Source organism: Geotrypetes seraphini, chromosome 4, assembly GCF_902459505.1.
Source record: "Geotrypetes seraphini chromosome 4, aGeoSer1.1, whole genome shotgun sequence".
NCBI classification, from domain to species: Eukaryota; Metazoa; Chordata; class Amphibia; order Gymnophiona; family Dermophiidae; genus Geotrypetes; species Geotrypetes seraphini.
The window spans coordinates 96,809,361-96,834,610 of record NC_047087.1 but is presented as its reverse complement, the minus strand read 5'-3'; the positions used below and the strand labels follow the sequence as shown (position 1 = coordinate 96,834,610).

Here is a 25,250-nt window from a genome sequence, read left to right as displayed (position 1 = left end):
CCAAACCACTAGAGACGGTTTGAGAGAAGGATTGACATGAAAAATTCCTTTCATAAATCTGGAAACCACAGGATGAGAGGAGAGAGTTTCCCATGTAGAGGCTGATGAAAAGCCGCAATAGCACTCAGGTGGACTCGTATAGATGTTGACTTGAGACCAGACTGAGACAGGTGTAGAAGATAGTCCAATACAGAGGATAGAGAGGCTCGCTGAGGCTCCTTAGAATTAGAAACACACCAAGAAGAAAATCTAGTCCACTTCTGGGAGTAGCATTGACGAGTAGCGGGCTTCCTGGAAGCCTCCAAGACATCCCTCACCGCCTGGGAAAACAGGTGAGGGGTTACGTTGAGAGGAACCAAGCTGTCAGGTGGAGAGACTGCAGGTTGGGATGAAGCAGTGAACCTTGATGTTGAGTAAGTAGTGAAGGAAACACTGGAAGAAGCACCGGCTCCCTGCTGCCGAGTTGAAGTAGAAGGGAGAACCAAGGTTGTCTGGGCCACCGAGGAGCAATCAGAATCATGGTGGCATGGTCTGATCTCAACTTGACCAGAGTCTTTTGAATGAGAGGAAATGGAGGAAACGCATACAGGAAGCGATTCCCTCAATCCAGTAGAAAGGCATCTGCCTCGAGGCGATGAGGAGTGTAAATCCTGGAGCAAAACTGAGGCAGTTTGAAGTTGTGGGGAGCCGCAAATAGGTCTATCTGAGGCGTCCCCCATTCTGCAAAGATCTGATGAAGGGGATTGGAATGGAGAGTCCATTCGTGAGGCTGTAGAAGACGACTCAAGTTGCCTGCCAAAACATTGTCCTTCCCCTGAATGTAGACAGCTTTGAGGAAGGCGTTGTGGCGGACCGCCCAATCCCAGACTCTGAGAGCTTCCTGGCAGAGGGGGGCCGACCCCGTGCCCCCCTGCTTGTTGACATAATACATGGCGACCTGGTTGTCTGTTCGAATGAGGACACCATGTCGTGAAGCAGATGTTGAAAAGCTTGAAGAGCATTGAAGATGGCTCTGAGCTCCAGAAGATTGATTTGATGGAGTCGGTCCACACTGGTCCAGAATCCCTGAGTGCGAAGACCATCCAGATGTGCTCCCCAGGCATAGGTCGAGGAATCGGTTCTGAGAACCTTCTGGTGGGGAGGAGTGTGAAACAGCAAACCTCTGGATAGATTCGAAGAGGTCATCCACCAAAGTAGAGACTGCCGAAGAGCAGGAGTGACGATGATGTGTCGAGTCAACGGATCCGACACCTGAGACCATTGAGACGACAGGGTCCACTGAGGAATCCTGAGATGGAGTCTGGCAAACGGCGTCACATGAACCGTAGAGGCCATGTGGCCCAGGAGGGTCATCATGTGTCTCGCTGAGATGGACTGGCGAGAAGACACAGACTGGCAGAGATGAAGAAGAGCATCCAGGCGCTGAGGCGGAAGGAATGCTCGAAGCTGAATGGTGTCCAGGACCGCCCCGATGAAGGGAAGAGACTGGGTCGGTTGTAGATGAGATTTGGGAAAGTTGATCTCCTAGGTTCAGCTGAGCACCTGGAGCTCTTTGCTACTGAGCCTTGATAGCTTCTCTGTTGATTAGCCCTGCCCACAGCTGGGTTAACTGCAGGAGCTAATCCGGTTCTGGGTTTTGCTACCACCTGCCTAGTGCCTGCTGGGACTTGTAGTTGCCTGTCCTTAGCTATTCATAAGCTAGTGCTAGGCAAGGATAAATTGGGTCAATACAGTGCTATCCTTCATTTGGATTTATTCATCAGAGGTATTTCCTTACCCTGATTGTTTCTAGGAGCAGGTTTAGATACAGTTTCAGAGCACTGCAGGATTTCCGCTGTTAAGATAAGGCTCTCCCTGTCACAAAGTATAACATTAAAAGAGATTTTCACTAAATCAGATCTATTGCTCAGTCAGATAGGAATCAATTGGAGGAAATTAATAAACAACAGTTTCATTAAAACTGTGCTGTGTAAGGGGAGATAACTTACAAAGTTGACAACTAGGTTGCATTCCTCCATTCTAGACTGCAATAACTGAACAGACTAAATGGAATGGCTATCACCTAATACAGTTTTATGCATGTAATTTTTTATATATATATAATTAAAAGAAAACAGCATAAGTGTACAGTGCGGTCTCGCTATTCGCTGGGGTTAGGTTTCTAGAAAACCTTGTGAATACTGAAAACGCAAATATGGAACCAATGCTCCCAAAGGGAAAAAAGGATTTGATTTCTGTGCAGCCCTGTTCGCTGTAAACTGTTGCTTTCTAACACCATAAACTCATTATTTTATTCACTCTTCTTGTAAAGATCAGCTTACTTATTATATTGCATATTTTATAAATGTATTTTATACACAATTTTGGTTGGGTTTTTTTAAATACAGTATGTACTAACAATACTCACTATGAATATCTTCATCCTCATGGGAACACACTGTGCATGGCTGTGAATAAGCAAAAATGCCCATGAATAGTGAAAATGGATTACTCTTTATTTTTTTGTGAATAAGTGAATCCATGACTATAGAACATGCTTACAGTGAGAATGCACAGTATAGCAGCTAGGGAAATCTTTCATGTTTGTTAGAATATTTTTTAAAAGCCTAGAACAAAACAAGGTGGCAGATAAATACTGCACACTTTGGCAGTTCCCAGCATCAGAAAGGTCATCAGTGGAGGTGACACTATAAAAGGGATTTTCAGAAGGCTGAATGTGTGCTCAATAATTTGCTATGCTGCACTAACAGGTATCACTTTAATAATCTTTCAAGTCAAAAGCTTGATGCAAAAAATAAGAATTAAGTTAATAGCCAGGGCAAAAGAGCTAATAGTTATTACAAAGACCTGAGGAGAACACAGTATGATTTTACAGAACTCCTTTCTGAGGACCATCATCACATGCCTATTCAGATGAGGGATTTTGCCTTAATATGAGCTTCATGGCAGGACCCAAAAACTTGATTACTAAATTCATTACCAAGTGTCTATGTGTGGTGTGAAGGAAAGACACAAGCAATGTGGGGGATAATTTTACAAGTGCAAACGTACACGACTACTTTATAAACAATACACAAACACTTGGCAAGTAAAAGTTTCAACAGAGTGGCCACTTAGAAGCTGAACACATCCAATGTTAAATAAGTGAGCCTCAGAAATTAAAGCAGGGCTACAAAGTCACTGCAAATCCATAGAGCTAGAACCAGCTTCAAAAGAGTTAAATCACAGGCTCCTTTATCTGGTGGGGCAGGGAGGGAGGGGAAGACGCAGTAAAAAAAAACAAACCTCAAAGGAACTAATCCACACCAGCCTGTAAAGCAAACAAAAGTTCTAAAAGGTTCAGGTGACACACGCTAAAAAAACCTGGACATAGTGAACACAGTCAAGCAGAAAAGCTCCTCAAATACTTAGCTCAGAAAGAAGAAATCATGTCCAAAAGCTGAGATCCAAAAGGGGTTCCAAACCACAGATATTTGTAATCCAACTTCTGGCTAGGGAGCTACTTGATATGTACTTCCCTCAATAAGACCTTCCTTCGACAAGAGCCTTGTTTCACTGTAAAAAGTGCTGACTCAGGAGAAAAGGTCGATATACAACCGGCAAACAAATGCCACTCAATCAAACAAAAGGATCAGCTACTACGACTTTATAAACAACCCATGTATTTTGTTACTTTAACCCATGATCCACCTAAGCTTCTCCCCTAAGAACACCTATGTTTGGGTTGCATAAAACTAGACATGACAAACCACCAAGCCTACATTATGCTCACAACCCATGGGGTAGTTTTATAAAGAGACTGTTTATGCACATAAAACATGTTTACCTGCAGGAAATAGTTTATAAAATTACCCTGCATATTTGTAAATCGGCTTCCATGGCTGAGAAATAGCTATATTTAGTAGTGCCAGATAGTTTTACAGTTGTTTCTGCTTACCAATGCACTATACCAGTACTGCACATCTTAATATCCAGTCTTGAGCCTTCACATAGCCCCTTGTATTGTGCGTCTGAGTAGATGAGAGATTGATAGGTGGAAAAGGGTTGAAAGTGAAAGGAGTCGAAGTCTAAGAGAAGTGATTAAGGGACTCTTTTACTGACAGGTGTTAAAATTTTGCAGTTACTTTGCATTATCAAGGCTTGAGAGAATCACTCCACTTCTGATAAGACTTCAGTAGCTGCCAGTAGAACCTAGAACCAGATTCAAATTTTTTATGGCTCTGCGTCATCATATATGTCATTGGTAGTTAAATATCAACAAGAAAAGTAGGAGGACAATCTAAAGACATTCTGTTACATTATCCAAGCATGAATAGAGATAGGTATAAGATGATATTGTCTTCAACCTTTATATATCAAGTGGCTAACTGATGGAATTCCTTACCAGCTATTTTGAAGCGTCTTACTGACTATAGGTTATTTCACAAGCATCTTAAAATATTTTTATTTCAGAGATCACTATGGCTGCATGTTCTTCCTGAGTATGATCAGTTATTCTTGTTGTAAACTGCTATGAACCCTTTTGAGGCTATGGCGGGTTATAAATACTATATATAATGCAATTTTTTCTACTAATGTCTGGTAAAGCCTCTGTATTAACTGTTGAGAATGTGCCCAGCATCTTCCCATAGTTAACACAAAGACAATACACTTACCACGTGTTACCTGCATTACATATAACGTACAGACACTTAGCACCATCTACTGAGATAGCATTAACTACTCTGCAGTAGTGCTGTCCAATTCAGGAAAAAAAATTTTGATTCGATTTTGTCAGTTGAATCAATTTTTTGATTCAACACAATTCGATTCACAAAAAGACTGAGTTGTTGTGAGCAAAAAATTCTCTGTTACATTACCCTGATGGTATTACATGCACTGTACATTACAAATCAAGAATTACAAACACAAATTAAAAATGGAAAATAAACTGTTTTATTGAAAGGACTTAAAACATTTCTGCTCTCAGAGGCCAACACCTCCTTTCCCAGGTCAAGACAGTAAGCTGTCCTGAACTGAGAAAGAAAGTCTTGGTGTCTGACAGTTGCTCAAAAATGTATTAAATTTAGTCCAATGAAAAGATCTTAATTTTATTTCCTATTTATGTTTATTAACCTTTATAAACATGGGTACCATACTACTTTATTCTGAATTAAAAATACAATTATATTTCTACCTTTGTTTTCTGGCCATTTATTTCTCTGGTTTCTGCTTTCCTCCGTCTTAAGTCTCTTGCCAGGATTTTTCTCTCCTCCTTTTCCTATCGGCATTCTTAAATTTATTTTTCTAACCTGTATGTCCAGATTTAACTCATTCTTACTACTTAGATTTCAAGTTCCCTCTCTTTAACGGTCTACTGGAAGCTTTCCATCTCTTTCCCACACCTTGGATCTCCTATTTTACTTCTCCTTATTCCCAGTCTTTCACTAACTCTGCACTCTTTCTCTCTCCCTTCTATACGGTGTTTTCGTCCTATACCTGCCCTTTCTTTCCCTTTCCATCATTACTTCCCTCCTTCCTGTCTCCCCCCAATATCTGCTTATTTCTTTCCCCTCTTCCATCCAATACCTGCCCCCTTCTATACAGTGTCTGCCTCCTGTTCTCCTTTACATCCAGCATCTCCACAGTGTATTGCTCCTTCCACCAGTATTTCCTTCCACTGTCTCTTCCCCCTTCCATAAAGCCTGCTCCGTCTCCCCCCTTTCACTTCCCCTTTCCATCATTCAAAATACTGCAATAAAAATAATTATGAAAAAGAAAAAAATTGATCACGTGATACCACTTTTAAAGGAGAAACACTGGCTGCCAGTAATTCATAGAATCTCCTATAAGATAGCCTTACTTACTCATAAAATACTCATAAATAAAGCCCCGACATTTCTGGAAAGATATTTAATACCTTACTCCCCATTTAAATCGTTAAGATCAGAGGATAAAGCCCTATTAATAGTTCCCTCTTTAAAAGTGATCTACTCTAGGAGAGACATGATTTTTTCTGTTGCGGCCCCACAAATCTGGAACTTACTTCCAATTAACCTAAGAGAGGAAAAATTACTGAATAAATGTAAAAGCCTTCTAAAGGGCTGGCTTTTTAAAGATGCTTTTCAATAAACCGGCTTTATTATACTTGTGGGCAGGATGTGGAGGTTCATTGAAATAGGTGGAACCTGTTCTTTGAAATATGTGGGTACTTGTTTCCCTTCCTGTGTATATTAAACCTATACCTGATTTTATTTACTGTTTTATTTTTTAATATTGTATTTTATACTCCCTTCTTCCCTAATGTATTAATGTATAGTAGTATTTTATGTGATGTATATGGATTTTATTATTTTTATTCGATTTGTTATTTGCTGTAAATCGCATCGAAATATGATTTTGCGATCAAATCAAATAATTTATTAAACTTGAAACTATCTCCACCCACTTCAATTTAGGCTTCTGTCTCCATCCTTCTATACAGTTTATTCCCTCTCAACTTCCATCTAGCATCTTCCCACTTCTATACAGAATCTGCCCTCTCTCCTTCACTCCAAACCATTTCTACCAGCTTCTGCCCCTCTCTCTCCTCCCACCCGACTTCCACCAATGTCTAACTCCTTTCTCTCCCCTACCCATCTTCCACAAACATCTGCACCCCTCTCCCATTCACCCCATATCCACAAGTATTTGTTTGCCCATCTCTCTCCCCCACCCTATATCCACCAGCGACTGCCCCCTAGCACACCCACCACTGCTGCTGCTTTCCTGAAGCAGCAACAGCAGCAGCAGCAAACTCAAACAGACCAGCTACAGTACCTTCCCATACATATACATATCTGATGTCGGAGAGGGCAGGCTGGCAGCCGCAGGTATATATGGGAAGGTCCTAGAGCCCATCTGTTTCAGTTTGTTGCCATTGCTGCTGCTGCTTTGGGAAAGCAGCAGCAGAAAGTGGGAGAGTAGTACGGGAAGGAGATGGTGCTGGTCCTGACCCCAGCAGATGTGGCCTGAATTATTGTCCATTAAAAAAAACAAAAAACAAAACCAAAACCCTGAACCAATTTGAATCGAGAATCAGACAGCAGTACTCTGCAATATCAGCTATGTTAACCTTTAACATGTAGTAAGTTACTATGCATTAAATCCAAGGCACAGTTTATACCCATTCCCTATCCTATTCCACACTACAGTATTTAGTTAATATAGAAATTAGGATATGTTAAGTGTCAAGAAGTTAATATGGCCATACACTAAGAGCAAACATTAATTCCTACATTGACTAAACACACTTGAATGAAAGGAGCCCCTAAATGAGTAATAAGAGTGTGAAACTGAAATTGTGAATGTGAGTAAAACATAGATAGAATGTATGCTATATAGCTGTGGTTCCTAAACCTGTCCTGGGGGACCCCAGCCAGTTGAGTTTTCAAGATATCTCTAATAAATATGCATAACATACATTTAGAAGAAGAGAAAAACTAATACATATATGCACACAACATTAATAATTTATTAATCAACCTTACTTTTTTCACAAATATTATAAATATATTAGATATACCACCCTTTGACTTATAACAAACACCTAGTTCAACAGACAACGCAGGCAAATGCCCTTGTTGTCGCGAAAACCTGGATAATCAGTTCCACATTCCAGGCCACGGTGTTGGATTGTGTGATTGAATTTTTGGATCTTAAGGTCAGTTCACCACTTCAATATTTAGAAAACCCACGGACCACAACACAATATTACATTATGTAAGTTGTCATCCCCAAAATTTAAAAAATAGCGTTCCGGTAGGACAACTTCTGAGGCTAAAAAGGTTGTGTTCGGATCTCCGAGAGTTTGACTATCAAATGAGTGGGAGGTTTCTGAACTGGGGGTATCCCCGGAGAGTGGTTAACAAAGCTGTGAAATGGGCCAAGAATACCCAGAAAGAATGGCTGTTATTGAGCTCTGGTCGGAATAGAGAGCAAAAGGTGTACTACCTTATTCCCCTCAGGCTCAGTTGATTCATAAGGTTATCCGTGACATCCGGGTTTATGTGATCTGCCTCGGTTTGCGTTCACTCGTGGACGCAATCTAGCTGAGACTTTCTCCACTTATAGATGTGGTGCTACTGCTAGGGATGCCAGGGTTGGTCAATTTAAATGTAGTGGATGCATTTATTGTGATTATGTGCTGGTTTGTGATTGGGTAGTTGTTCCATCTACTGGGGGAGAATTTTGGTTGAAATCTTATGCGGATTGCAACACGTCTCAAGTCTCAGGGATTAAATGCCTGTGTGGTCAGTGGTACATTGGCTACACAAAAAGAAAAATCAAATTATGTATTGCTCAGCATTTGAGCAACATTAGGTTTGTAATACAGGAGATCCCACTGGTTACCCACTGGCAGGCAGCTCAACATAGAGGATTTACAATTTGCTGCAAGTACATCTCCCTAGGGGGGGGGGGGGGGGTGGTAATATATCGGAGATTTTACTACAGAAAGAACAGAGGTTTATTTTTCAATGGGGAACTACAGAACCAATGGGATTGAATAAAGAGGTAGAGTGGCACTCCTTGTGAGTCCACTGATTGGATTAACTAGGAACTGGGAGGAGGGATTAAGCAGCATAAGAGCAAGTTAGAACATAACATAAGAACATAAGAACTGCCATCTCCGGATCAGACCCATGGTCCATCGAGTCCGGCGATCCGCACACGCGGAGGCCCAGTCAGGTATACACCTGATGTAGTTTTACCACCCATATCCCTCTATGCCTCTCATAAGGAGATGTGCATCTAATTTGCCTTTGAATCCTAGCACAGTGGATTCCTTAATAACCTCCTGTGGAAGAGCATTCCAGGCGTTCACCACTCGCTGCGTAAAGCAGAACCTCCTGACATTTGTCCTGGACTTGTCCCCCCTTAGCTTTAAACCATGTCCTCTTGTCCGTGTCACGTTGGACAGTGTAAATAATTTGTTTTTCTGCTCTATTTTATCGATGTCTTTCAGTATTTTGAACGTCTCTATCATGTCCCCTCGCAGCCTCCTCTTCTCAAGGGAGAACAGTCCTAGTTTCTTGAGTCGTTCCTCATATTCCAAGTTCTCCATACCTCTTATTAGCTTCGTTGCTCGTCTCTGCACCCTCTCCAGCAGTTTTATATCCCTCTTTAGTTTGGGAGACCAATGTTGGACACAGTATTCCAAGTGTGGTCTGACCATTGCTCTATAAAGCGGCATTATGACTTTCTCCGATCTGCTCATGATTCCTTTCTTTATCATTCCTAACATTCTGTTCGCTTTCTTTGCCGCTGCTGCGCATTGTGCCGACGGCTTCAGGGTCCTATCTATCAGTACACCCAGGTCCCTTTCTTGTTCGCTCTTACCAAGAGTTGCTCCTGACATTCTATACTCGTGTTCCTTATTCTTACTGCCTAAATGCATTACTTTGCATTTCTCCACGTTGAACTTCATCTGCCATTGCTCTGCCCATTTCTCTAACTGATACAAGTCGCTCTGGAGTTCTTCGCTATCTTTCTGCGTTCTGATTGTCCGGCATATCTTTGTGTCGTCTGCAAACTTAATGATCTCACTGGATATTCCGTCTTCAAGGTCATTGATATAAATGTTAAATAGGATCGGCCCAAGTACCGAGCCCTGGGGCACACCACTAGTCACTTTCTCCCAGTCTGAGAACTTCCCATTTATGCCCACTCTCTGCTTCCTGTTTTCCAGCCATTTGCCTATCCACCTGTGTATATCTCCCTCTATTCCATGGCATTGTAGTTTCCTGAGAAGTCTTTCATGCGGAACTTTGTCGAATGCCTTCTGGAAGTCCAAATATATTATGTCCACCGGCATTCCACTATCAATTTGCTTGTTCACGGTCTCAAAAAATTGAAGCAAATTCGTTAAACATGATTTCCCTTTCCTGAACCCATGTTGACTGGGTTTCAGCAATTCGTGTATATCTAAGTGCCGGACTATGCTATCCTTGATCAGTGCTTCAACCATCTTTCCAGGAACAGACGTAAGGCTCACAGGTCTGTAGTTGCCCGGTTCTCCTCTTGATCCCTTTTTGAAAAGTGGCGTGACGTTCGCTATCTTCCAGTCATCTGGTATCTGTCCAGTTCTGATTGTCAGATTGGCGAGTTTTTGCAATAACTCTCCGATTTCAACCTTCAATTCCTTTAAGACTCTCGGGTGAATTCCATCCGGTCCAGGGGATTTGTCACTTTTAAGTTTGTCGATCTGGTAGTATATCTGGTCCAAATCTACTTCAACTGTGGTGAGGCTGTCTTCTATTACTCCACTAAACACTTTCACAGTTTCTGGTATTTTTGCGGTATCCTCCTCCGTAAAGACGGACGCAAAGAAGGAATTTAGTTTGTCCGCAATTTGTTTATCTTCCTTAATGTACCCTTTTCTTCCCTGATCGTCCAGGGGTCCCACCGCCTCTTTTGCGGGTTTTTTCCCTTTCACGTATCTAAAGAAGGGCTTGAAGTTTTTGGCCTCTTGCGCTATTTTTTCTTCATAGTCCTTTTTGGCATCCCTCACCGCCCTGTGACATTTCTTCTGATCATCTTTATGTTTGTTCCATGCTTCGGTTGTTTTCATGTGTTTCCATTTTTTGAAAGAGTCCTTCTTTTTTTGTATGGTTTCCCTCACCTGTCTGGTAAGCCATGCTGGTTCTCCCTTACCCTTTGTTCTCCTTTCTTTGGAGATCCTCGGAATGTATAGGTTTTGTGCTTCTGTGATAGTAGTTTTCAGTAGGGACCATGCCTGCTCTACTGTTTCAAGTTTATCCACCTTTTTTTTGAGTCGTTGTTTCACCATGGCTCTCATGCAATCGTATTTGCCCTTTTTAAAGTTAAAGGTTTTGGTTAAGGTTTTGGCACTTTTTCTATTCCCGATGTCAAGCTTAAAGATGATCACTTTGTGATCGCTCGTCCCCAGCGGTGCCGTAACTTCTACTTCTTTTGTCGGTCCCGTGAGGCCATTTAGCACCAAGTCCAGGGTGGCGTTGCCTCTTGTCGGCTCTTTTACCATTTTTTCCAGGAAGCAATCCCCTAGCGCCTCCAGGAACTTGACCTCATTGCCGCAGTTGGAGGTTCCTAGTTTCCAGTCTATCCTCGGGAAATTGAAGTCTCCCAATATTATTACATTGCCCGTCTTGCATTCTCGTTTGATTTCCTCTATCATTTCAGAGTCAGTTTCATCCGCCTGTCCCGGGGGACGATAGAAAAGGCCAATTTTCGTGTCTGCACTGTTTTGGCCAGGAATCTTGACTCTAGCTTCTCTTTCGTTTCCGTCGTAGCCACTTCAACAGATTCTACTCCTTCCTGAACATATAGGGCAATACCTCCACCTTTCTGCCCTACTCGATCTCTTCTATATAGTTTGTATCCCTGAAGTACTGTGTCCCATTTGTTTTCTTCATTCCACCATGTTTCTGTTATGCCAATGATTTCCAACTTATCATTTCTTGCTATTGTCTCTAGTTCCCCCATTTTGTTTCCTAGACTTCTAGCATTGGTATACATACATTCGAGTTCTCTTCGAGTTACTTTTTTGGACTTTCTGCTCTTTGCTGTCCCTACTGTTTCTTTCACGGTCTCCTTAACCGCTCCAGTGTTGTCTCCCTTATTTGCTGTGCAGTCATCCCCTCCTGTGTCTGAGTTGTCCCTTCCTGCCTTGTCTTCCTTATTTGCTGTGAGTTCGTCCTCTCCTGTGTATGAGTAGTAGCCCATTGATCCTTCTTCGGGGCATCCTGTTGTCCGTACCATCGACTGGTGGTCGACTGTCGGCTTTCCCCTATTTATTAGTTTAAAGCCTCCTCGATGGCCCTCTTCAAGTTGCTCGCCAATACTCTTGCTCCTTCCTTGTTGAGGTGTAGTCCGTCCTTTCTGTAGTACTTGCTTTTTCCCCAGAACGCCGTCCAGTTGCGCACGAAGTCAAAGCCTTCTTCTTCGCACCATCGTCTCATCCAGGCGTTAATAGCTTGCAATTCCCCTTGTCTCTTTCCATCCGCTCTTGGTACTGGGAGGATCTCGGAGAAGGTCTTGTAGTTTGGTTTATTCCTTCCACAAGGAAGACGTGGTTTTTGAGCCTAAGCTGCAGTTGCTGTTTGATTAACAAATGTGATTACAGATATGTGTTATACTGATATAATTTTGAAAAGAAAGAGTGGTATTTGATATATAAGTTAAGGTCAGCATGATAGTGGAATAATGTTTATCTTGTAGAGAGAAAAATACAGTGAAAACATGAAGTGGCTTCAGCTCCTGAGGACACCTGTGTGACGAAACACAAGATTGTGTTGGGCTGGCTTGAACATTCTGTCAGTTGTTATTCAAGAGAGAACAATATCTTATCATGAAAGCAGGAGTTTAATCCATGAAGCACCAGTTTGGCAAGGTCATTTTAAATAAAACACTGGACAATGTGGAACTGATTATCCAGGTTTTTGGGGCAACAAGGGCATTTGCCTGGGTTGTTTGTTGAAATAGGTGTTTGTTATAAGTCAGAGGGTGGTATATTTAATATATTTATAATATTTGTGAAAAAAGCAAGGTTGATTAACAAATTAGGGATATCTTGAAAACTCAACTGGCTTGGGGTTCCCCAGGACAGGTTTAAGAACCACTGCTATATAGGATAATGCAGACATTACAGTAGGCCAAAGTATTTCTGAAGACTAGAGGTACAATTCCTGGCAGAAAAAAGATAGCTGTGGAGTTAAAGTCGGAGCTGGAAGCAAATTTGAGTACAGCTGGTCAGTAAAAATGTACTGACTGACTCCAGCTTCAAAATAAAAACTTATAGCATTATATTTAGTAGACAGATGTGTCCTGGGTCTGACTCCACTATTTTTAAACTGTCCAAGTCAAAGGCTTAATGTACCAACTCCATAGCCCTACTACTACTGCTGTCCATTCAGCTGTGTCAAACCCTTGGATACTCTGTAGGCCAGTCCTCGCCATGCTTCCCTGTTTTTCACAGCTTCTTTCAATTGCTTGATGTTCATTTCCATGTCACTCTTGATGGTATCCAGCCAACGGGCCTTTTACCACTGACCATTCTGAGTAGCACCTCCTTTTTTAGTGAATTCTTACTCATCACATGTCCAAAATAGATCGGTTTCTGTCTGGTAATCTTGCCTTCCAGGGACAACTCTGGGTTTATATGATCAAGAACATATAAACCCAGCTGTCCTACCTGTCCATGGGATTTGTAGAAGTCTCCAGCACCACAACTCGAAGGCATTGATTTTTCTTCTATCTGCTTTCATGAGTGTCCATGTCTCACAGCCATATGTTGCGATTGGGAACACAATGGCAAGTGATCAGTCTTTGTCTGATGTTGACTGAGATGTCCTTGCACTTCCATATTTGGTCCATGCTCACCATGGCTGCACGCCCCAGTGCTAATCGACGCTTGATCTCTGCTGTTGAACCACCACTGTGATCAATGAGGGACCCAATCACACAGCTCTAGGACTAACTTAATCTAATATAATAGAACCCTAAGCCACGCATGCAAACTCCCACCTGCATGCGTCCGTTTTCCGTGAGATGTAAGGCACCGCAGGTAGGAGTGCGCATGCACGTGAATCTCTCTCTCTGGCCGGCAGAGAATCTGTACATGGGACTCCCTGCTCTTCAGCTCTTCCAGCCAGTGGCAGACCAAACAGAACTCGATCGCGGAACAGTTTTCGGCGGCGGCATCTTCGCTCCTCTCCCCGGCACACCCGAACCCCTGTTCAGCCTCCCATCCGACCCTACCTTCGGCTCCCTTAGTCCTTTGCCACCGCTCCTCTTCTCTTCCCGCCCCGCGGTCCCGACAAACGTCCTTACTCCAGCAGGGGCCGCAGCACTGTAAACACGCTGTTTCGCGGCCTGCTACTGCCCTGATTTGCTCTGCCCGACACGGCAGAGCAAATTAGGCCAGTAGAAGGCCGCGAAGCAGCGTGTTTACAGTGCTGCGGCCCCTGCTGGAGTAAGGACATTTGTCGGGACCACGGGAAGAGGGCCGCAAGGGACTAAGGGAGCTGGCCACATCGCGGGATGGGAGGGAAAGGGGCTGCTTTGGGGGAGGGGTGTGCTGCGAGGCAGACAGCTTTGCTTGGGAGGGGGGAAGACAGAAGGGGGTCCACGGAGACACAGTCAGGGACGAACTGGAGAGGGAGAGGGAAAGGAGGCTGCTTTGGGGTAGGGGTGTGCTGGGAGGCAGACAGCTTTGCTTGGGGGGGACGGGAAGACAGAAGGGGTGCCACGGAGAGACAGTCAGGGAGGAACTGGAGGGGGAGAGGGAAAGGGGGCTGCTTTGGGGAGAGGTGTGCTGGAAGGCAGATAGCTTTGCTTGGGGGGGGAGACAGAAGGGGGGCCACGGAGACACAGTCAGGGACGAACGGGAGAGGGAAAGGGGGCTGCTTTGGGGGGGTGCTGGGAGGCAGACAGCTTTGCTTGGGAGGGAGACAGAAGGAGGGCCACGGAGAGACAGTCAGGGAGGAACTGTAGGGGGAGAGGGAAAGGGGGCTGCTTTCTAGCACCCGTTAATGTAACGGGCTTTAACACTAGTATATACATAAAGCATAATCCTTTCTTCAACACGAGAAACACAATCTCTTATTTAAAAAAGAGAAAATTAATTTCATTTTGCAGATGACATGGAATAGAGGAAAAGAAGATTTATTGGAAGAGTTAGATTTCTTATTAATTTTCCCTCAAACATTTAAAAAATAAAGATTTAAAAATGTCAAAATTACACCACAGGAATGAATGAGAGTTGTGTCGATGCAACTATATTCTAGCACAGATGATTTACATCAGTTTCTAGCAATAGTACATGTATCTGGCACAACCGTGGCCAGAGGCAAATAAAAGGCACATATGTATTTGAGGTAACAAAGTGTTAGTGGGCATCATGGAGAGCCTAGGAAGCAGAATGTGGTGGGCCACAGAGGCTATGGCTCAACCAGTATTTTACACAACACAGCATGGGGGGGAGGGGGCAGAGAGTGGTGGTAAATTGGAACGCTCTTCCAGAGGCTGTTATAGGGGAAAACACCCTCCAGGGATTCAAGATAAAGTTAGAGAAGTTCCTGCTGAACCAGAATTTACGCAGGTAAGGCTAGTCTCAGTTAAGGCACTGGTCTTTGACTTAAGGGTTGTCACGTGAGCAGACTGGGCACGATGGACCACTGGTCTGACCCAGCAGCGACAATTCTTATGTACTTAAGATTGTCTGGTGTGGCAACTCCAAATATATTCTGATGCCCCTAATAGAGAGCATTGATGGAACTTTTATGAGGTTTCCTACTTTTGCATGTTCCCAATAGATTTTTTTCATAATTTAAGCCCCATTTTATCAAACAACAGTAGAGCTTTTTACCGCGGGCTGGCAAGGTAAATGCTCCGTTGGATCATAGGAACTGAATGAGCATCGGAGCATTTACCTCGCCGGCCTGCTGTAAAAGACTCTACTGCAGTTTGATAAAAGGGGCCCTTATTTTGCTAGATATTAACTTAATATCTACCTTTACAATAGCTATTTTTATAACTCTATTTAAATATTGCAGACAGAAATGAACAAACAAAAACAGCCTTGTGGCATACATACAGTCAAAACCACTGAAACAGATTTACAGATATCCATCTGAAAAAAGCAACCCAAAAAGAACGCAATTCCCCATCAGTCTAGAGCAAACTACACAAGAGTTCATCTCCAGTTCCAATAAGTTTCCCATAATTTATCAAATGCTGCTTCTTTACTACACAATTTACTTGTAAGATTGCAATAGCTATTTGACTGCCCCTCCCCTTTTTAGAAGTCAAAAAGTTTATAGGTGAATTGAGCCCAAAATGAATATGCATACATATAACTTTCTTACATGTAACTGTATTTATTCTTCTTTGGACAAACCTGCAATATTTTTGAGCACCAGCAGGCAAACACAGAGAAGTGTTGAGCGATGTAGACCTAATTATTACTTGTGAAAAAATACAAATTTATCTTTGACCACAGAAACAGATAGAACAATCTTTTAAATAATCATAGTGCTGGCTATTTTATTAATAAATTGAACCCAGGAGAACTTCAATAATACTGCTAAACCAAGCTATTTTTTTATTTTTTTTAAATAAAGGCTATTATCTGTAGAGAGCATTATATATGGGGCTTGGTTTAGTAGTATTATTGAAATTTTCCCGGGTTAGAAATATCAGGGTCATTATCACGTCATCAGCAACGCGGCAGAGGAATGCCCGCAAAGCAACCTGTCTAGATTGCTGCCGATGCTGCCGGTTTGTTATAAGGACTTTATTTTGGTCTCACGGTTCGGATGGGAGGGAGAAATGTGTCGGGGGGGAGGGAGTGCTGTTGCTGCCAGCAGCTAGGGCTTATTTTTGGGGGTAGGGCTTATATTAAGACCTACCTCAAAAATCATGCTAGGGCTTATTTTCGGGGTAGGTCTTATTTGGAGGAAACACAGTAGATCAAGAAAAAGGATGATATTCTATATCAGCTTTTAAACTACAGAGATCCCTGCTTGCGATCTGAAAGTTGTTTTTTTTTTTTTTATTAGCCTTCACATAGGCAAAGTTCACACTTTCAGAACCATTAGTCTGTTATGTATGATTGAGTACAGAACATTATTTTGTAATGATATCTTTTAGTTAGTTAAACCTATAACTACATTCTGCATTTAGAAAGATTTTATTTGGGAAGAATGCTACAAAAATATATTATCTGAATATTCTTGTCTCAAACATCAGGACTGAAATTGTAACAGAAACAAAATACCTTTAATAAGTATCATCTAAGGATTTCTTTTCTTTTTCAGGCTAAAAAATCTGATTGATCAGGAAACAACGTATCAGGCAAAAAAGGAGAAAGAAACCGATAAGAAAACATCAAAACTAAAGGAAGAGTTGACTAAATTGAAGTCATTTGCATTAATGCTGGTAGATGAACAACAAAGGCTTACAGGACAGCTAAATCAACAAAGCCAGAAAATCCAAGATTTAACACACACTGCAGAACAGGCTCATGAGAAGCTTGCCACAGCAGAAGCAAGAGTTAAAGAAGAGGAACAGAAAGTAACTAGGCTAGAGACAGAACTTCAAGCACAGACAGATAAACTACACCAAGACCAGGAAGCCATGATGGCAAAACTAACCAACGAAGACAGCCAGAACCGCCAACTCCGCTCAAAATTGTCATCAGTCAGTCGGCAAATCGATGAGCTTGAAGAGACAAACAAGTCTTTACGAAAAGCTGAGGAGGAGCTGCAGGACTTAAGAGAGAAAATGAATAAGGGGGAATGTGGAAACTCTAACCTCATGGCTGAAATGGAAGAGCTAAGAAAACGAGTATTAGAAATGGAAGGCAAAGACGAAGAGCTCATAAAGATGGAGGACCAATGCAGAGACCTGAATAAAAAATTAGATAGGGAAGCAGCACAGACCAAGAACCTGAAAGCAGAGGTCGAAAAGCTCAATAAAAGAATTATGGAACTGGAAAAACTGGAGGATGCTTTCAGTAGAAGCAAACAAGAATGTTATGCTTTGAAATGCAACTTAGAAAAAGAGAGAACGAACACAAAGCAGCTATCTAATGAGCTTGACAGCTTAAAAGTTAGAATCCGAGAATTAGAGGTCATTGAAATCAAATTAGAAAAAACTGAACTTACACTTAAAGAGGATTTAGCCAAGCTGAAAACACTAACAGTGATGCTTGTGGATGAAAGAAAAAGCATGAGCGAAAAGATAAACCAAACAGAGGAAAAACTGCAAGCTACTACCACACAGCTTCAAGCAGAGCAAAACAAAGTTACATCAATCACGGAAAAACTTATTGAGGAAAGTAGAAAAGCACTGAAATCGAAGGCAGAGCTGCAAGAAAAAATATACTGTGTAACAAAAGAGAAGGACGACTTGAAAAGCAAACTAAATGCAGAAGAGGAGAAGGGAAATGATCTCTTATCTAAAGTTAACATCCTGAAGAAAAGACTACAATCCTTGGAAGCAATTGAAAAGGAGTTTCTCAAAAACAAACATAAACAGGAGAATCCTAAGTCCACTGCTGCATTTCAATTGGAAAACAAAAAAATTAAAGAACTCACTCAAGAAGTTGAGAGGCTCAAACACACCCTGAAAGAAATGAAAGCTGTGGAAGATGATCTCATGAAAACAGAAGATGAATTTGAATCCCTAGAACAAAGATATCTTAATGAACAACATAAAGCTGAATTTCTTTCTGAAGAACTTGAGATTGTGAAAAAGGAACTTGCGAAGTATAAACTAGCAGAGAAGATGGACTCTAGTCAGGAGCATTTGCTCTACAAAAAACTGAAGGAGGAGGAAGCAAAATCAGGACATCTCGCAAGAGAGGTAGATGCACTAAAAGAAAAAATTCATGAGTATATGGCAACAGAAGATACAATCTGTCGGTTAAAAGGAGACTATTCGGTTCTTCAAAGGCGGCTTTCTCAACAAGAAAACAAAAATAGAGAGCTAAACAAAGAAATTGAAAATCTTTCAAGAGAACTGGAAAGGTACAGACATTTCAGTAAAAGCCTAAGACCAAGCCTCAATGGAAGAAGAATTTCAGACCTTCAGGTATTTTCTAAGGAAGTTCAAACAGATCCAACAGACAATGAACCACCTGATTACAAAAGTCTTCTTCCTTTGGAGCGAGCAGTTATAAATGGACAGATATACGAGGACAGTGATGACGAATCAAATGATGAGGAACAAACCATGGCTTTCAACTCTAATTCGTCTACTGCTAATTCTAAAAATAGAAAATTGTGGATTCCATGGATGAAATCTAAAGAAAACCTTCCTCAAAATGGAAAGGTTCACAGAAAACAGAATGGAAATTGTGTAGAGTCAGGTGACCTGGTTCTAACTCACACACCAGGACAACCTCTACACATAAAAGTCACTCCAGACCATGGTCTAAATACAGCCACTCTTGAGATTACAAGTCCAACATCAGAAAATCCACACTCTTTTACAAGTACAGCAGTAATACCAAATTGTGGTACCCCAAAACAAAGAATAACCATTTTTCAAAATGCCTCTTTAACACCTGTAAAATCAAAAATAGTGGATGGGTACATCAACCCAGAGCAAGCCATGTCTCCCCTTACCATGACATCCTTTGTGAGAGCTAAAACTTCAGACTCATGTGGTTCACTAACACCTGAAAGGACAATGTCCCCTATTCAGGTACTAGCTGTTACAGGTTCAACAAACTCTCCAGATCACCTGCTTTCCCCCGAAGCCAGAGAAATCAGCAGCACACATGCAGTTTTTAGAGTGTCCCCTGACAGACAAGCTGGGTGGCAGATTCAAAGATCAAATAGCACTGGTTCAACTTCTAGCATCATAACTACTGAAGATAATAAAATCCATATTCACTTAGGAAGATCCATCAGCCCTTACAGTTCAGGACAAGAGAACAGAACTGCAACACTAACAAATGGAACACCAAGTAGACCTGCAAATAAAATCACCAGCAGTATCAGAATTACCCCATCAGGTACACCTCCCCCACGACAATCACAAATTACAGTAAGTAATGCTTATAAGTGATACAAATCATGGTTGGCATCTTTTTCACCAGTGACCATCCCTTTTTTCATCCCTGCAAGAATTACTGGAGCACTCCTTTTATTCTGTGCATGATCTGGGCAACAGTACACAGAACACTTACTTTTTGCCTGTTTAGTTATAAAGTGTGCACTTACTGTATATCTTTTAGTGAGCACCTCTATTAAATTTATTTTTATGTTCATTTTCCATAGCTGACATTATTTTTGACTGCAACTTGACTTAGTGAAATATTTTAACACTGCAAAGCAGTAAACTTGATTAGTGATTGATGCCTAAAGAATTCTTTTTTTATTTCTTTACATCTGGCATTGAACATGCATCACTCAGGTAATGTGTTAGCCGTTTTTGTTTTAGATTTCTGATGTAAGATTAATCTAAAAATCCTACTCGAATTCAGCAAGCGATACCATCTTAGGTCCAGTTTATGGTTTTTATTTTTTTTTTCTTTCTAACTGAATTGAAGCTAAAAAGGAACAGATTTTCACTTAAATATTCTATAAGTCAAAAAAAAACTATCATTTATTTGTGTTTATCACAAATTATTTGCAGATTACAATCTCTTTCGCCTAAATTGGCTCACTTTATTTGCCTTATTCAAAACACAGAACTAAATTTCTACTAGCAATGCTTTTCTGGTTATTATAGATAATGAAGGTACCAGTAATCACTACTTAACCCCCAGACAAACAAACCCCTCTTATTTTGTTAAGGTAACCTATTTATAAAATGGTAAGATCATGTCAGAGGTTAAAGTGATTGCTATTCTACATGCCTGCTACATTTTGCTATTTGGAGTTAGGTATTTCCTTTCTAAACTCCTAGTCAAGGCAAATTACATTTTAAGTATTATAGGTAGGTCCTTGCCCAAAAGAGCTTAGAGTTTAAGTTAATATCTGAGGCAAAAGGGAAAGGAGTCATGCAACTTGCCTCAAAATCTCATGAAACATTAGTGGAAGAACTGGGAGAACCTTGTCTTCCCTTGCCTTTGCACTAGGCCACTCCTACACACTATTTCTATATACCATAATCAGATAAACCATATTGATATGTGTATTCTCGGGTTGGGGAGTTAAAGGCCTCATGAAGCTCCATCATACAAAATGAGTATCTTCTTCTGCCAGCTTTTTTCTAAGTCTTAGAATGTGCTTCAGAGTGACATCATTGAGTAAAGAGTTCATAGTTCAGTTTTAACTAGATATATAATTAACAGAGTTTAATAATAAACGCTAAATCCCTGAAGGCTTCAGCAAACATGAGATACCTCAGCTAAAACATGTGGTATTGGGTCCATTACTGGGTGGTCTGTCTGAGTCTTCAGATCTCCAGAGCTAATGCAATTCAGGCACATTGAGGAGGGATGTGCACTGGTCCAAAGACAGGAAAGGTATCTGTATTCTGCTTGAACATCTTCTGGCAAGATAAACAGTAAAGATCTCAAGCATGAGCAAAGTCACCCATCCAATCTTTGGCTAGACAAACATGACCACCAAATGAGACTAGAGAGAAGAAAAATATACACGTATGTGTGTTGCTATAAATATTCATGGACATACATACCATACACACATGTTCTCAGTAAACTGCCATACAGAAGCACTTATTGAAGCAATAATTTAATAAAACCTTTCAAGCAGCATTACATTCTACACACAATAGATCAAAACAATTCCCTGAGGTAACTCACATGATAGGCAGCAAGCTCTTCAGCAGTACACAACTCATACTGTATACCATAGCTCATTTGATCACATACTGCACCTTCAGGCAGAGAATAAAAGCTTTTAATGCATATGGGAGCCCATTTATTTGATAAAAAGGTCCTTAGATTGTCTAAAATCTTCTATATTGGCCCATTGATGAAAAAAGACAAAATAGATATGTTACACATGGTAAGAAATACCCTGTTAGTTAATATCGGAGCACATATGGAATGCCTTTTGACAAAAGGACTTCACATACCCAGTGGAACAGCAGAGAAGTCACCTGAGAGAGGCACAGAACTCTGGTGCCTTGTTGGAAAACACTAGCTGTTCCAGCAATTCTAAATTATCAAACGATGCTCAACACTAAAAGCATTCAAATTACAGTGGTGCCTCACATAACGGCCGCCTCGCACAGCGAACGCTGCGCACAACGAACTTCTTGTCTTGATTCGTACAACGGACTTCGTTTCACACAACGAAGTCGCCCGAGCTGCATCGCAAACCTCCCCCCGCCGCCACCGCATATTGTTAAACCTCCCCCCGCCGCCACCGCATATTGTTAAACCTCCCCCCGCCGCCACCGCATATTGTTAAACCTCCCCCCGCCGCCACCGCATATTTTTAAACCTCCCCCCGCCGCCACCGCATATTGTTAAACCTCCCCCCGCCGCCACCGCATATTTTTAAACCTCCCCCCGCCGCCTGGGCCTGCACTGATCTCTGAATGGCTGCAGTCAGCTCTCGCGGGACTCACAAGAACTAACTGCAGCCATTCGGAGATCGGCATGGGCCCACACAGGCATGCAGAGGAATTGCTCCTGATCTCTGCGCTTCTGGCCTGTACGCCACTGGCTGGGAAAGATGGGAGGAATTAAAAAAGGTACTGGGGAGTATGTGGGGGGTGATTATAATACACAGCAAGGATCAACAAAACCCCTGTCTCCCCTCCCCTTCACATATATCCCCTCTATATCATGCTAACAGCTCTAACAAGATAAATTTATCTTTTTTTATGTCATCTTAGCATATTTTATGCTACAGAACGAATTATTTTTTTTTACATGTATTGTTATGGGAAAACGCGTTTCACATAACGAACTTTTCGCATAACAAACTTGCTCCTGGAACGAATTAAGTTCGTTGTGTGAGGCACCACTGTACAGTATATGCAAGCTGTGTTGAGCATTGGAAGTAAAAGGTGGAGGAATGTGCCTGGCACATGCCCACAAGAGCTGAGTGGTAGGTACAGCACTTGTGCATATGCCCAGTAGAGTGTATGGCTGTGGTCTCCGGAACTCCAGACAACAGGGCAGAAACAGTACAAGAAGGGTCGGATTAATACTTTATTGGGCCCCAGCAAACATATATATATGTGGGCCTCCTACCAGGATTCCCCCTCCCTCCTCCCCCTCTCTAACACTGCACTTTTCCAGAAGTGGCAAGGAAAGTGCAGAGTCTATCTGTGGGCATGGTGGCAGGAGGATCCTGCAAGCACATGCCTCAAATGCTTAATGGTTAGAACTGAAGAGCTGCTAAATTACCCAATCCCAGAAGAGAGATTCTGAACTAGTCCTGGATTTCTGCAACCCTATCCACTATGGGATTTGAAGTGGCGATTTCACTTGGTAATATCAGGGACTACACATAGCACACTAAATTGGGATGTTAAGTTCAACCACCTCATTGGCCAAAAACTCTCCCTCTTGGAGCTGGCTAACTTGGCAGCTCTGCAGCAGTGAGCCAAGAGCCAAACAGGTTGTGCAAGTCATTTTTACCCTCCACTGTCCCTGATACAAACCAGAGGTACCAAGGGACAATGTAATCGTATATATTTATAAAGTTTTAAATGTAAGAAAAGTTTCATATGGAAGCAGCAAAATAAAAAATGTCACTTTCTTTTGCTTTTATGAAAGGATATAGACAGAGAGAAGGCAGTATTAGGAAAGTGTTCAAAGGAATTTGCCAAGGAAACTTACTGTATATACTTGAATATAAACCGAGCCAACCTTTTTCCCCAAAAAAAGAGGAAAAAAGGTTGACTTGAATATAAACCCGGATTAGAAATTTGGGTATGTGAGTGTCATTTGTTATCCTCACCAGAACACTTGGCCTCAGTCACACATGCAGAAAACAGAAAAAAAAAAAACCCTTTTCAAATACAAACCCCCAAACTAAAAGTACTATTGTACACAAATGAAATCCTAATATACCAGACTTGCACACAGTGCACCACAAGAGAAACAGAAAATAATGCATTTCTTCCTGAACAGTCTAAAATATGTATAAAAACAACAGATTTAAATTTTAAAAGTTGACATATTTCAATCACTAAATTAAAAATAAAAACCATTTTCCTACCTTTGTTATCTGGCAATTTTATTTTTCTGGTCATCTTGTTCCATCTGTGCTCTTCACTCTGTTTCTAAGGCCTCCTTATGCATTTGCTGTTTCTTTCTGCTCCTTCACTTTTTGCATACATCTTTTTTTGGCACTGATTTTCATATTCAGTTTTCTTCCATTTTTCTGCCTCTATCTCAAATCTATCTTCCCTCCTTCTCCACTTCCATCCATCCATGTGCCCCATCTCTTCCCCTTTCCGCCATCCATGTGCCACTATCAATTCCTCTTGCTGCCCGCGGCCTCCCCTGCATCGTTCCTTTGCTGCGATCCACCCAAGCGGAAACAGGAATTTGCTTCAGAGGTGGGTGGACCATGGCAAAAGAAAAGTGCAGAGGAGGCCACCATCTTAGGTACTCCTATCCTCCACTACCTGCTCCTCCCCTCACCAGACCAACATCGTACTTATAACCTAATGCTCTGGAAGCCGACGCTGATGTTCTGTGCTGGGCTGGTAAAGGGCTTTGAGCATCTGTGCATGCTCAAGGCTTGCTGGACTCCCTTCAAGAATCCCGGAGAGGGCAGGAGCTAGAAGGCCTTGATCATGCACAGACCCTCAAAGGCCTTCAGCTCAGAACAGAGCATCAGCGTCAGCTTCCAGAGCATCGGGACTGTAAGTGCGATGTCAATCTAGGGCAGGGGGGGCAGGTAGTGGATAGGAGTGCCAGTCAATGAGGAGGGGGGAATAATAGCTGTGCTGGTCATGGGAAGGGGGTGGATAGCAGTGCTGAGCATCTGGAGGGATGGAAAATAGCATTGTTGGTCATCGGGTGAGGAGGGGAGCAAAAAAAAGCACCATCAGGGAAGGAGTAAAACGCAGACCTTACGGACCTGACGGACCTCGCGGATCTAAACCCGTATGGCCTTAAAAATCTGAGGTCCGTGTCAGTCCATGTCCCTACCGCTTGTAGTTTCTGTCGCTGACAGATTTTGATTGAGATTTGAGGGCTGACGGATCCGTCTCAGCATAGGGAGGGAAAAGTGTTAGGATCCGTCAGTGCTAAAAATCTCTTCCAGGTCTGTCAGAGCCAGAGACTAGTGCTGGAGTTTGGAGACTTCTTTTCCCCGCTCTCTTGGCTTCTGCTCTGCCGCTCCAGCACTAGTCTCTGGCTCTGACAGACCTCGAAGAGATTTTTAGCGCTGACGGTTCCTAACACTTTCCCCTCCCTATGCTGAGACGGATCCGTCAGCGCTCAAATCTCAATCAAGCCCTATGCTGAGACGGATCCGTCAGCGCTCAAATCTCAATCAAGCCCTATGCTGAGACGGATCCGGCAGCGCTCAAATCTCAATCAAGATCTGTCAGCGACAGAAACTACAAGCGGCAGGGACACGGACCGACACGGATCTCAGATTTTTAAGGCCGTATGGGTTTAGATCCCCGAGGTCCGTGAGGTCCGCGTTTTACCCCTTCCCGCACCATCATCCAAAGGAAGCTTGAATATAAACTGAGAACCCCATTTTTGGGCCATTTTTTTGGCTCAAAAATCTTGGTTTATATTAAAGTAAATACGGTAAATAGCTAACAGGGTAAATTTCCTGGGCTGAAAACGTCCT

At 42.2% G+C, this 25,250-nt stretch overlaps 2 protein-coding genes across 7 annotated transcripts in view; one reads left to right on the top strand and one right to left on the bottom strand.

Moving 5' to 3' along the window:
• The window catches only part of FILIP1L (filamin A interacting protein 1 like), a 410,054-nt gene extending 390,273 nt beyond the window's left edge, over nucleotides 1–19,781 (top strand). For all 3 annotated transcript variants that reach the window (XM_033940862.1, XM_033940864.1, XM_033940865.1), the window contains one exon: nucleotides 16,815–19,781. In XM_033940862.1, coding sequence (XP_033796753.1) covers nucleotides 16,815–19,572 — 2,758 coding nt within the window. In that variant the 3' untranslated portion in view covers nucleotides 19,573–19,781. The remainder of the gene's footprint in view (nucleotides 1–16,814) is intronic.
• The window catches only part of CMSS1 (cms1 ribosomal small subunit homolog), a 556,569-nt gene that overhangs the window by 456,129 nt on the left and 75,190 nt on the right, over nucleotides 1–25,250 (bottom strand). For 2 of the 4 annotated variants that reach the window (XM_033940866.1, XM_033940867.1), the window contains one exon: nucleotides 2,408–2,447. The exons of the other annotated variants lie outside the window; for them this stretch is intronic. In XM_033940866.1, coding sequence (XP_033796757.1) covers nucleotides 2,408–2,447 — 40 coding nt within the window. The remainder of the gene's footprint in view (nucleotides 1–2,407; nucleotides 2,448–25,250) is intronic. 4 annotated transcript variants of the gene reach the window in all.